Source organism: Schistocerca gregaria, chromosome 2 (genome assembly GCF_023897955.1).
Source record: "Schistocerca gregaria isolate iqSchGreg1 chromosome 2, iqSchGreg1.2, whole genome shotgun sequence".
In the NCBI taxonomy this organism is placed as follows: Eukaryota; Metazoa; Arthropoda; class Insecta; order Orthoptera; family Acrididae; genus Schistocerca; species Schistocerca gregaria.
The window spans coordinates 637,253,004-637,266,408 of NC_064921.1; the positions used below are offsets into that span (position 1 = coordinate 637,253,004).

The 13,405-nt window shown below is 41.7% G+C and overlaps 1 protein-coding gene across 1 annotated transcript in view; it reads right to left on the bottom strand.

Moving 5' to 3' along the window:
• Nucleotides 1-4,567: 4,567 nt before the first annotated feature.
• LOC126334672 (juvenile hormone esterase-like) overlaps nt 4,568-13,405 on the bottom strand; it is an 88,370-nt gene continuing 79,532 nt past the window's right edge. The window contains exons 9-10 of the mRNA XM_049997137.1: nt 10,815-10,947; nt 4,568-5,012 (exon numbers count right to left, since the gene is read on the bottom strand). Of these exons, the coding sequence (XP_049853094.1) occupies nt 4,844-5,012; nt 10,815-10,947 (302 nt within the window). The 3' untranslated portion in view covers nt 4,568-4,843. The remainder of the gene's footprint in view (nt 5,013-10,814; nt 10,948-13,405) is intronic.

A 13,405-nucleotide genomic window follows, 5' to 3' on the forward strand; every position in this document is an offset into this window, starting at 1 on the left:
GTATGCGACACTAATTTTCAGTCATCTGTGTTTATATTTTAATTAATCACCGAGTTAACCTTTTAAATTTTAACTTATGATACTGACAATGTCTTTTCATTGCATAAAACGTTTCTTTTGTCATCCACCATGCCCAACTTTTATATTATACACTCCTGGAAATGGAAAAAAGAACACATTGACACCGGTGTGTCAGACCCACCATACTTGCTCCGGACACTGCGAGAGGGCTGTACAAGCAATGATCACACGCACGGCACAGCGGACACACCAGGAACCGCGGTGTTGGCCGTCGAAAGGCGCTAGCTGCGCAGCATTTGTGCACCGCCGCCGTCAGTGTCAGCCAGTTTGCCGTGGCATACGGAGCTCCATCGCAGTCTTTAACACTGGTAGCATGCCGCGACAGCGTGGACGTGAACCGTATGTGCAGTTGACGGACTTTGAGCGAGGGCGTATAGTGGGCATGCGGGAGGCCGGGTGGACGTACCGCCGAATTGCTCAACACGTGGGGCGTGAGGTCTCCACAGTACATCGATGTTGTCGTCAGTGGTCGGCGGAAGGTGCACGTGCCCGTCGACCTGGGACCGGACCGCAGCGACGCACGGGTGCACGCCAAGACCGTAGGATCCTACGCAGTGCCGTAGGGGACCGCACCGCCACTTCCCAGCAAATTAGGGACACTGTTGCTCCTGGGGTATCGGCGAGGACCATTCGCAACCGTCTCCATGAAGCTGGGCTACGGTCACGCCCCAAAATCGTGCAGCCCGCCTCCAGTGGTGTCGCGACAGGCGTGAATGGAGGGACGAATGGAGAGTCGCTTCTGCCTTGGTGCCAATGATGGTCGTATGCGTGTTTGGCGCCGTGCAGGTGAGCGCCACAATCAGGACTGCATACGACCGAGGCACACAGGGCCAACACCCGGCATCATGGTGTGGGGAGCGATCTCCTACACTGGCCGTACACCTCTGGTGATCGTCGAGGGGACACTGAATAGTGCACGGTACATCCAAACCGTCATCGAACCCGTCGTTCTACCATTCCTAGACCGGCAAGGGAACTTGCTGTTCCAACAGGACAATGCACGTCCGCATGTATCCCCTGCCACTCAACGTGCTCTAGAAGGTGTAAGTCAACTACCCTGGCCAGCAATATCTCCGGATCTGTCCCCCATTGAGCATGTTTGGGACTGGATGAAGCGTCGTCTCACGCGGTCTGCACGTCCAGCACGAACGCTGGTCCAACTGAGGCGCCAGGTGGAAATGGCATGGCAAGCCGTTCCACAGAACTACAGCCAGCATCTCTACGATCGTCTCCATGGGAGAATAGGAGTCTGCATTGCTGCGAAAGGTGGATATACACTGTACTAGTGCCGACATTGTGCATGCTCTGTTGCCTGTGTCTATGTGCCTGTGGTTCTGTCAGTGTGATCATGTTATGTATCTGACCCCAGGAATGTGTCAATAAAGTTTCCCCTTCCTGGGACAATGAATTCACGGTGTTCTTATTTCAATTTCCAGGAGTGTATTTTTAAGATTTTCCTCTCATGTGGGTGAAGAGCGGAAAATTGTGTCCTCTGAGAGCCCACCCCCAGCCCATACGGTGGGGGGCGGGGGGGGGGGGCGATGACGATATAACAATAAATAACGACCAGTTGCAGTCGCAGCATCGGTCCAGGCTGCTATCGCCGGTCGCTTACGGCGTCACATCTGTTGGAGCACAGTCGACTCTGCACCCCACCGCATCGCTCCGCTGCGTCGGCCAGAAGCCATCAGCACTCTTCACGGGCCCCAGTGCTACGGTGTAATTGTGAAACTGGGTTTACGTCACAATCTACGTCGCGATCCAGACCACGAAAATTTTTGGTATTGCTACGTTCACATTGATCGAGGACGATCATTTCTGTTATTCTCTTATGTGAAACTTTACTTTTCGGTGGTGAGACTGCAATAAATATTGTCAAACTAACCCATCGCGTGCAACACAGACTGACTTACCAATGCAGCAGGGCATACAGACGTGCATAACAAACATCCCATGAACACATGGACGACATATTAGAGATGGAGTTGGGATTTGAAGCAGGATGGGAAAGGACACTGGATGTCTCAACAATCATTCCTGCATTTGCTTTAAGCATTTCAGGGAAATCACGGAAAACTATCCGTTAGAAACGCCTAATGAGGAATTGAATCCTAGTTCTCCTGCATGTCAGTCCAGTGTTTTACCACTATACCACATCAGGCTATACTTATAGTCTGCGATAAACATCTATCAAATATTTAACCATACAGTTCATACCAGAAGAAAATGTGGTAAGATAGGAACAATCTCTCCAATTCTGCGGCGCTTAAGAGCTTATGTTACAACGCTAGCATCGTAAATGTAGATACGTGGGTGTGCGGTGTTTAGTCCACAGTAGGTCTTATGATATATTCTGTCATTTAGTACCTTATTCACATTTGGCCACATTTAATATACGTGAAATACGCCAACTTGCAACGTGGCTTGGAGGGCACAAATTGTAAGGCCGCCTACAACTGAAGAGCTAAGGGGATTGAAAAATCGGAAGAAGACAATAACATACCATCTCCAGTATTAAAGAACTGTGACGTTAAGACCCACCTCCGGATTGGATGAGCTTCATTTGGTGTAGCATCCACAACGAAGAAAAAGCTTTCTCGTAATAATGTGATCTTGCAACATTTGGTGTATTGGAGGTGCAGACAAGCTCAACAAATACCTCTGCCTAGTAGTGTCGCACATATCAGTCGTCTTCCATTAGTTCGCATTATGCAATAACATTTCGTCTATCGTCATTTGAGTACAGCAGGTAAACAGGGCAACTTTTTTCTGAAACATTGCAGTTTAAAAGGAGCCTTTGGTTGCCGAATCCTTCTACCTAACTCACAAATTTCTTAGGAGAAACAATTTATCTATCAGTATTAAGAATAACTCAAAATGTGCGTACCACGAGATATCCAACCGTTGCGTATCTTAAGATAACACGATCGTATATTCAGTTTTATTTTGACGATGCTCCCCTACAATGATGAAGGAATTCTCATGGTATACCGCATGTATATACATTTTTCATTAATTTTAAAATGAAAATACGTCTACATTTTTTGCCTATTTCACATCCTTGATGATCAATTCACTAGAAAACCGTGGAAAGAATATTAGCATATTACTTCAGACAAGCGACGTTTCGACCCCTCTACTGGATTCTTCTCCGGCATCTTGTGCTGTCCTGTGCTCAATCTACAGTGGACATCACAACATACTGAAGAAGACGCCAGCAGAGGGGCCGAAGAGTCGATTGTTTGAAGAAATATGGCGCGGTCTAACAAACCAGAAGATTTTAACTTCAGGCCAAGAAAACCTGCAGGTTCATACTAACATATTATTTCTTTTGCAAATATTGTTTTTGTTATTGTTGTTGTTGTTGTTGCTGCTGTCTTCAGTCCGAAGAGGTATGCACCTACTCACACTAGTCTACACTGAGCAAGTCTTTACCTCTGCCTAGATATTGCAACCTACACTTTCTTGGATGTACTTATTATAGCCAAACCTTGGTCTCCCTCTACGAAGTTTACTCCAGACTGCTCTCTATTATCAAATTAATTATTCGTTGATTCATTAGGACATGTCTTATGTACATGCCTCTCCGTTTACTTAACTTGTTACACAAAGCACTTTTCTTCCCAACGGGATTAACTATGTCACCGTTAATTACTCGACGTGAAAATTTAATCTTCAGTGCTCTTCTGTAATAATAGGTTTCAAATTCTGTGTTCTACCCAACTCTTACTAGTCATTGTCCACGTTTCTCTTGCGCACGTAGCTCTAGACTCTAGAGAAATACTTTCAACAAAGAGGTTCTGACGAATTAATATCAAATATTACCAAATGTTTGTTTTTCAGAATTGCCAGTCTTGCTATTAGCAGCGTCCACTTTGTATCCGAATTATTTGTCATCGTCAGCCATTTTGCTGCCCCCACGGATAAACAGTTTGTAATGACTGTAGTGCGTGTGCTTTGTACGTAAGTATGTACCTTTGGAGAGTGCTGATGGAAATGGCTTCCCGCAGGTGTGCTGCGTTTCATACCCAGGTGGCAGTAGTTGGATCGATGTTATCCTGTGGATACTACCGCTGCTTTTGATTAAATTGTCAGCGATCATCTACCTTAGACAAATATTAGGCTCCATGGCACGTTTCCCTGGTCTTATCAAGTCTTTCCTGTCGCCTAGTCGATATTTGTAACCTTTCACAGGAACCCAGCTCAGCTGTAGTCATTTCATCCCTTTCTGTATGCGCTTTATCAAATACACTATATTTAATACTCTGGGTATTTCTTTGGTCTTTATCTTATCTTCCTTATCTTGCCTTAACTCATTTCAGTGGATTTCGCTTCCGAAGCTTTTGGTTTCGTAAATGTTCTGGTTACAAAAACGCTTCCTTATAGCATAGAAAGTTCCTGATAATGGACGCCAACAAAGCGAATTAACTAATCCTTCAGTTAGAATAAGGTGGTTCATTGGTCATGAAATGAGTTTTACGTAAAATTAAGTATGGCCAGCAACAGCTGGATACAGTCTTTAATTCCTGCAAATAACAATCACAGGCATAAAATCGTATAATGCGTTGAAAAAATTTCTACTAGGTAATTAATGAAATAACAGCAAAATGTTGTTCTTGCACGTGAAATCGTGGTTCGTTTAGGTCACTGACATTGTTTTCTCTTATTAAGAACTGTCGGCGGACCAAAACCCACAGCATCACAGAGAATACGGATGTGCACGCACGTTAATAGTGCCGGCAGTTATTTTCGGCGGCAGCGCCTACTTGCTGAGGCGCTCGTACAGCCTGTCCCAGAAGGCCATGCGCTCGCCGAAGAGCTCCTTGGCCACGCTGACGCCGCTGTTGTCGATGCGCAGGTAGGACGGAGTGCGCTCGCTGAAAGCCGGCCACGTCACGCCCAGGTCGCCCCCTTTGTCCGGCGTTGGGTTTCTGTAAAAAGATTAGCACGCTACCTGCTACAGAATGCTCACGCTCCTCCAGTGTTCTTGGCAGCAAGAAATGTTGATGCAAAACAAAGCATATGAAAGTCGGGATTTATTTAGCAAGAGACAACCGCAGATACAAGGGGCAGGGAGAGGAGAGTCACAATGGCAATGACACAACCTTCTAATCTCCACCTCTATCCTCAAAAACAAAAGATTTTATATAATCAGTTCCAAACTTCACAACTGACATTCGGCACGTAAAGTAACCCAAAAACTAGGTTTCTGGATCTAAGCTGAGAAAAAATGCAAAAGCATCGTCGACAGGCTACGGATAAAAATGTGTCTGCAAGTCAAACAGACGGAGCTTATTGCGATAACATAGTTTTAGAAAGTACCCACATTCTGAGCTTTGTGAAATTCAAGCTTGATCGGAAAAGTACAGCAACTCAGAAGTGTCGTCTGAGTTTGCAGAATGGTGAGATTTACAGATGAGTGCATTTGTTCCAGGTTAAAAATAGCTTTGGTGTGATGCAGAGTGAGCAATGAGTACAAGAAGGTGTAATGGGACACCCTCTAACACTACCTTTTTTTAATAGAAGTAGCCGATACCAGGATTAATCCCTAATCTAGTATAGGTGAACATTGTCGACTGGTCCCCTGCAAGAATTTCATTTGATTTCGTATACGATGTATTATACCTCAGGCTAGAATGTATAAAATGAAATTAATTTATTACTCTGTACGTACAGCTAAAATTACTTTTCTTTTAGAAATATTTGAAGTTATGAAATTTGTGGCATACTTAAAATTCATATTATTAATTGCACAATTTAATGCTAATTATTAAATTTATTTCTGGATTCATTAACAAAATAATATGTGGCCTAGTGAAGATTCTTCTTCTGTAAAGAATGTATGTAAACTCTTTTGCTTTGTAAATTTTTTGGAATATTGTGAGTACCGCAGAGTGTTGGGAGCATTGGGAATGCCTCTGATGGAAACGCACTTATATTTTTAATTTTGTTTACAACGATGTAATTGATGGTTTTATGAAAGTGGAGATTGTAAAATCAGTGTGATATAGAAGAATGGGAGGACATAAAAGAAAATCACAGCAACAAGTCATGAGTTATTTAGTCATCAGGAACCCACAACGTATTGTCAAAATTTCAGCATTAACAATGTACCCATAGACGCAAGAAGTGGAACCAACAACAAGAACCGAAAATGAAGATAAGTTGAAAGTTTCTCTTGTGTGTATCTTACTCCTCTCGAAGAGTTTGAAACTAATGAAGAAACTAAAAAAAATTAATAGTTATGTGTGGCAGTATAAGATTACAAAGGGCATTCAAGATAGAATGAGGCGTGTAGGAGAAAACGTTACGGCATAGATATGCATGGGTGCTCATTCTGTCTGGGGTACAGGGTATGGTTATATGTATCGTTTCCAACATACGAAAATAGTTTTGTATAACATCCACAAAAGCGTCGAGCATTCGGGAACTGTGGAACTTTTCCCTATTATGGAGGACAACGACTACGGAGAATGCTATAATGTATCCATCTACAGCTCCTGTACCAAACTCAGTACATTTCAAACAATTCTACGGTCCTTAGGCGCCGAAATTTTAAGCAGGAACTAGACATGAGTTTGCGGAAGGACCGCATTACTAGGAAGGGGAAATACCGTGAAATATTTTATTCAGGGACTGAATAATATTGGTCAGAACGTTACACAGTGCGTTTACCGTGTTGGAGGAATAAAAAGAAATAGTATAGAGTTCATACAAAATAAGTCATTGTTTCTTGTAAGAATATTTATGAATTTGTATGGATATTTCCACTCAAGTAAAAAGTATCAATTTATTAGAGCCTTTCTGTTTTTTTACATTATATTGCATGGAGAATTTTATTTCTGCGTGAATATATTTTACGTATCAAATTCTGTGCTTAATATGTCATAAAATACTGAATACAGACATTCTTGTTATTTGTGAAGGCCAAATACTTTGGAATAGAGACATAGCAATAATAATGAATGTAATACGGGACTCCACTGAAAGATGGGTTGGATCTACTCAGCTATAATATGTACACTGCCCTTCATTTACAAAATTTATTTCCCATCAATAGCTGTCTTCTTGGTAATCATACAGGGTGACAATTATTGAAGTACATGAAATAAAATTTTCATTCTTCTCAACGGTTTGCATTAGGACGTTCAAACGACACGGTTGGCCGTGGGGCACGATGGGAATTATTAGGCGCATGCTCACGCGCCTTGTTGATCTCATTTAGATGGTTTCGTCAACAAAATTGGCGCATTTCGGAGTCTGAGAATCCGCATTTCGCGATCGAGAAATCTCTTGACTCTTAACGGGTGACTATGTGGTGTGCAATTTCCCGTCACAGAATAATCGATGCGATATTCCTTGATGGCACGGTGACTACCCAACGGTACGTGAAGGTTTTGGAAGATGATTTCATCCCCATTATTCAAAGTGACCCTGATTTCGACCAGATGTAATTCATGTAAGACGCAGCTAGACCCCATCGAAGCAGGAGAGTGTTTGATATCCAGGAGGAGCACTTTGGTGATCGCAATCTGGCTTTGGGGTACCCAGGCGCCATTGGCGTGGGTCTCGATTGGTCACTACAGTCTCCGGATCTGAACACATGCGACTCCTTTTTGTGGGGCTATATTGAAGACAAGGTGTACAGTAATAACCCAAAACCATTGCTGAGCTGAAAAAAGGCATTCAGGAGGTCATCGACGGTATCGTTGTTCCCAAACTTCTGCAGGTCATGCAGAATTTCGCCACACCATTGCCAACGATGGCAGGCATATCGAACACGTCATAACCTAAATCCGGATATCTGTAGTGACGTTTACACGCTGAATAAAATGTGTGCACTCTGTAGTTTGTTACCCTCCATATTGTTATATGACACATTTCGGAATTGCTAGACTCTATCAATAGGCCTGTCAGCAGATGTTTTCATTGTGTCTGCAATACAAAAGGTTTTCCTGTGCAAGCTATCAACTGATTACGTACTGCTTGCCGTTAGCATACGTTCAGAAAGCTTCAGGAAAGTGACTTCCGGGAACGTATTTCCATGTTTAGACACGCCATCCGCTTATCGCGTACTTCTAAATATGAGCCGGAGGTTTTCTACAAAATGTGTCCCTTAAGGTATCTTTTCGACTATGACCCAGTTTTTAATGATTATTAATATTATAGAACCCATGGTTAAGAGCTCCGTTCACTGCTCTTTATTTGTGAAAGATTTTTACATTTTCCGCCAATTTTCCAGCATATCTGGAACTATTAATTAAGACCAGAAAATGTATTATTTTACTAACTGTTCAAATCATATTTTTTATTTTCCTTAACGTTAATGGTATGAACCTGCATTATATCATGTGATGCTGAAGAAATTAGATTAGGAAATGAGACACTAAAAGAAGTAGATGAGTTTTTTTTGTTTGGACATCGAAATAACTGATGATCGAAGCAGAGAGATCATAAATTTCAGGCTGGCTACTGTAAGAAAAGCATTAATGGGAAAGAGGAATTTGTTAACATCTAATATAAATTTAAGCTTTATGAAGTCTTTTCTAGATGTCCTTGTTTGGAAAGTAGGCTGGTATGGAAGTGAAACGTGGATGATAAGCGGTTCAAATAAGATGAGAATAGAAGTTTTTAAAATGTGATGCTTCAGAAGACTGCTAAAAATTAGATGGATAGATCGAATGAATGAATCGAATTGGGGAAAAAAGGAAATCCATGGCATAACCTGACTGAAAGAAGAGGTCAGTTGATAAGGTATGTCCTGAGGCTAGAAAAAATCGCAATGGAGGGAAGTGTGGGGGTAAATTTGTACAGGTAGACCAAGAGATGAATACGGTAATGTAGAGTGCGGTAGTTACTCAGAGATGAAGAGGTTTCACATAATAGAGTTTAAAATTCAAGACACGATCTACAGTGTCAAAGAGTCACTGAGATTTCTGGGCCACACATGAGACGATAAATGTGTTTGGCTGTCACTCGTAAGGTATATGAAGACACTAACGTTTTAAGGTATGTTAGCCACAAGAGATGAGGAGGAAGTCGAACTTGCTTGTAGTATTATCAAACCTTTGTACGACCCAAATCTGTCTGTACTCAGTCATCCTGTCTGAAGATCCTTGGTGAACTCTAATACGAGGAGTCAGGTTAACCATGGGAGCTTTGAGGACGAGACCTATACTCAGCCTCTGTGCTTAGGCTAGGGAGCCACCACTTTTCCTCGGAGGGCACATACTCTCGGTAAGACAAGTATACAAACTTTTTACCTCTCTCTCTCTCTCTCTCTCTCTCTCTCTCTCTCTCTCTCTCTCACACACACACACACACACACACACACACACACACACAGTGATTTTGGCCGGAGATATTTGCTACAAAGTGTCAGCCAGTAATAGAAAGACGACAATGAACTGTTTAGACTGCACATAAACACTGGGATACATCGCGCAAATGTCACTTATTAAAAATATGAATACTTATACGAAATTTATACTGTGTGAATAAAATCTTATCACAGAAACAATGTAGGTTGTGCTATGTTCTGCCGAATCGTCGGGTACTACCAAAATATTTTTTTTTTCTCCCCAATCAGGTATGTCTTCTCTACGGAAGGATATGCCATTCAGAAAGGTCATGAACAGTCTTACCTAAGATCTAATCATGTTAGTTATCAAGAGTCTCCTTCAGTCTTTGCAGTGGTCCAATATGATGCATAAACCTCATAAACTTATTTTGGACAGCAAGCAAGAAGCGGAAAAAACAAGACAATTGGTGAAAAAAAAATGTGTGGGTAAAGCGCCACATAGGAATGATATTCAATTAACATTTGACAGACTAGCGGAAGCTATGAAGTTTCCTCAGTTACATGTTTTCAAACTATCACAAACTGAAATTAACAACATCTTAAAAAAACGAGCTTTTTTAGATATGGAAAGCAAGTGGAATAAACTAAGATTATAGAAGTAAAATTTACTCAAAAGTACAAGCAGATTTTCCCCGAAAACCGTGATTTACTTCGTTTAAAGGAAGAAAAAGACAAATATCATCGCTAAAACGGATAAAATGCAACCATAGTTCAACTTCTAGTCATTTGTGAATCTAGGTTATTTGGCCCCAATATTGTGACGTTGCTGGAATATCAATCGGAATTTTAAGCGTTGGTGGTGGTTAGTGTTTAACGTCCCGTCGACATCGAGGTCATTAGAGACGGAGCGCAAGTTCGGGTTAGGGAAGGATGGGGAAGGAAATCGGCCGTGCCCTTTCAAAGGAACAATCCCGGCATTTTACTGAAACGATTTAGGAAAATCACGGAAAACCTAAATCAGGATGGCCGGAGACGGGATTGAACCGTCGTCCTCCCGAATGCGAGTCTAGTGTGCTAACCACTGCGCCAGCTCGCTCGGTGAATTTTAAGCCATTCGCTTTTCCTGCACTCTATATAACAACTACAAACATATCTGCTGATCATTTTAATAACACCTGATAATTAACTACAAACTGCTGTCCACTATTCGCTATCCACTAACATTATGAGTGTGCATAAAATATGATCTAAATTTTTGTGTGATTTTAGTATATTTGTTCAAATAAAACTGTAGTATAAGCATGAAATTAAAACGTAATTTGTGTTAAGAACTCTTGTAATATGTAGACGGATGTATGGTCAATATGATAAAATAGCAAAATAAATAAATAATGAGATACATAGATAGTTGTATCAAGAGGAAGGAAGGTACCCTGTTTTGGCGAAGTTGGTCCACAGCTTTGTCAGGTTCGCAATGGTTTTGCTTTCTGCTGACGTGGGCTCAGCGGCGACGTCGAACAGGGAGGACCGGAACAGGTAGAACACGTCGTCCCCGTGGCACGCACCTGCACCACAGTCACAAACTTGTATACATTCGACTGTTTCAGTGAAGTTAACAAAAGGCAATATGTACTCGTAAAAGATTACACAAATAAGAAACAGTACAAATCGCTAAAGAATCAAATATTATTTCTGCAATATTACTGGTAAACTGTTGAGAAAGAAGCCGAAGATATTGGCGGAGAAATTAAAAGTAACAAATTTATATATGACAATTTTTTGTGGAAAGCAATTTAAAAATCAAAACGTCATTTTAGTCAACAAAGGAAGCTATTAAACAGGACTCTGAGGCGATCGGGGATGTGGAAGGAGTACTTCATAGTATCAGATTGCTCATCAGGATATCTGTAGTCATTTCGTCAAATAATATGAGTTTGAAATTATTCGTTGTATGTTATACGCACTTTCTCTCATACATTGTGACAATTCTGCAGATTTTCTTCTCAAGTTCAACGACTTGTGGACACTCAAATTTGTTAACTGTATTGTCCAGCATCTTCGACGTAATATACATGAAGACATGAAGCTGCAGCGATAGCGCCGTGTGACTGAATTAACAATATTGTATACAGCCACACTTGATAAGTTGCCTTGAGAGCCGAAACAAGTAGCGTTTACAATAAAAGTGCTGCTGCTACTGAAATTTAATTCAACTCAACTTTGTTTCACCTGTTTGCTACTTTCAGAAAAGCAGAAAAGACAAAAAACGTAGCTTGACTCTAGACGAAGTGAAGATGAAGGTCATTGTCTCTACGACAGACTCTTTAAAATGAATATATTTCTTCGGCTCTGAAGTTAATCATACCTTGTCCACGGTGCTACACGTGAACTGCAACACAAAGGAAGTGCCACGTGGCATCGACATCTTGCTGCATGAAAGCGCAGCTTCTGGGTACAAACTGCCGATTCGCGGCTGCCTGCCAATCACTTGCTGCAGTAACAAAGCAATAATCGTCGTGCAGCCATCCCACCGCACGTTACTTGCCTTTGAAATGTCATCTGAAGCTCAGCAAAATGACTTAATTGGCATGTGACATCCGAAATGGGGTGCTGCATAGGGAAGATCATCCCGAGGAAACAGCAGTTTAATCCTCCCGAAGAGAATTTCTGCAAAACGTTCGAAACGTCGGATTTAACATTGGCTTTAATTTCAATGCCCAAAAGGATTTTTTTTTTCAAATTCACATAGGCTGTGGAAGATTTTGCACTTATACTAGTGGAGGTATTTCGACAACAGAGATGTACGCGAAATTTTCTTCAAAATTATTTCATAAAAATCAGCCGATGGAGTGTCATCCAGCTACTTATAACACAAGATTTACCAGTTTATCAACTTGCCAGCGATGATGTTAAATAAAACAGAGTGCATAAAAAGTAGGATATTGCTAAGAAGTTGAAGGGAAAAAGAGGTCTCGTCAAGTAAAAATAGCATATCGATAAGTACTCTAACTGCAAAAAAATATAGAGGTTCTTAAAAAGTTACAAGTTGAGATAAATCCGAGCTACAAATCAGCTTTCCACTGAATAAGAAAGTATTCAAATAAATTGCCTGGTGACATCGTCGTCAACCGCCGACATTCCGACAGAAAAACGTAGCAAGTAAGCGCTGTGCAAGCGTATTTAAAACCTCGGTGTTCAGAGAAACTCGGAAAACACACGTACAAACATACATACTGTAAACAAAAGCGCCATCACAAACCAAAGATGACCGACGTCAGAAGTTATCAATATTGAATTTAATAAACAATGGTCGAGGTAGCATAACCTCTGGCCCTCTGCTTTTTGACAAAGGAGAGAGCAGGATTCCATAAAGAACTTACACCAAAACACCATCTCTATTCTCTTTATAAGGTTACTTGCTAATTTAAATTCAACATATTCCTTAATAACACTAGTTGTGTGTTTGTGTGTGTGTGTGTGTGAAATCTTATGGGGCTTAACTGCTAAGGTCATCAGTCCTAAGCTTCCACACTACTGAACCTAAATTATCCTAAGGACAGACACACACACCCATGCCCGAGGGAGGACTCGAACCTCCGCCGGAGCCAGCCGCACAGTCCATGACTGCAGCGCCCTAGACCGCTCGGCTAATCCCGTGCGGCTTTAATAACACTATACCAGTAGTTGGAAGTACATGGCACAATCTACCTGTTGCTATATTTCATAAGATGACCAGAACCAAGACAATGTTCTACAATAGCGCACTTGCTCGGCTGTTGCTAGCGTGTGCCGCTTATGCTCAGTACACTGGTTCTTCGCCGTCCTTATAGTCTGACCAATATATGACACGCCACAACTGCAAGCACCCACATTACGCAAACCAAGATCACCCTTTACGGAACCTAAAAGGGCCCTGATCTTAGATGGTAGTCGAAAAACACACTCGCATCATATTTAAGCAAAATACGACCAATCTTGTTCAAAATGTTTCCTGTGTAAGGCAAAAAGGCCGTAGAGTTTGGT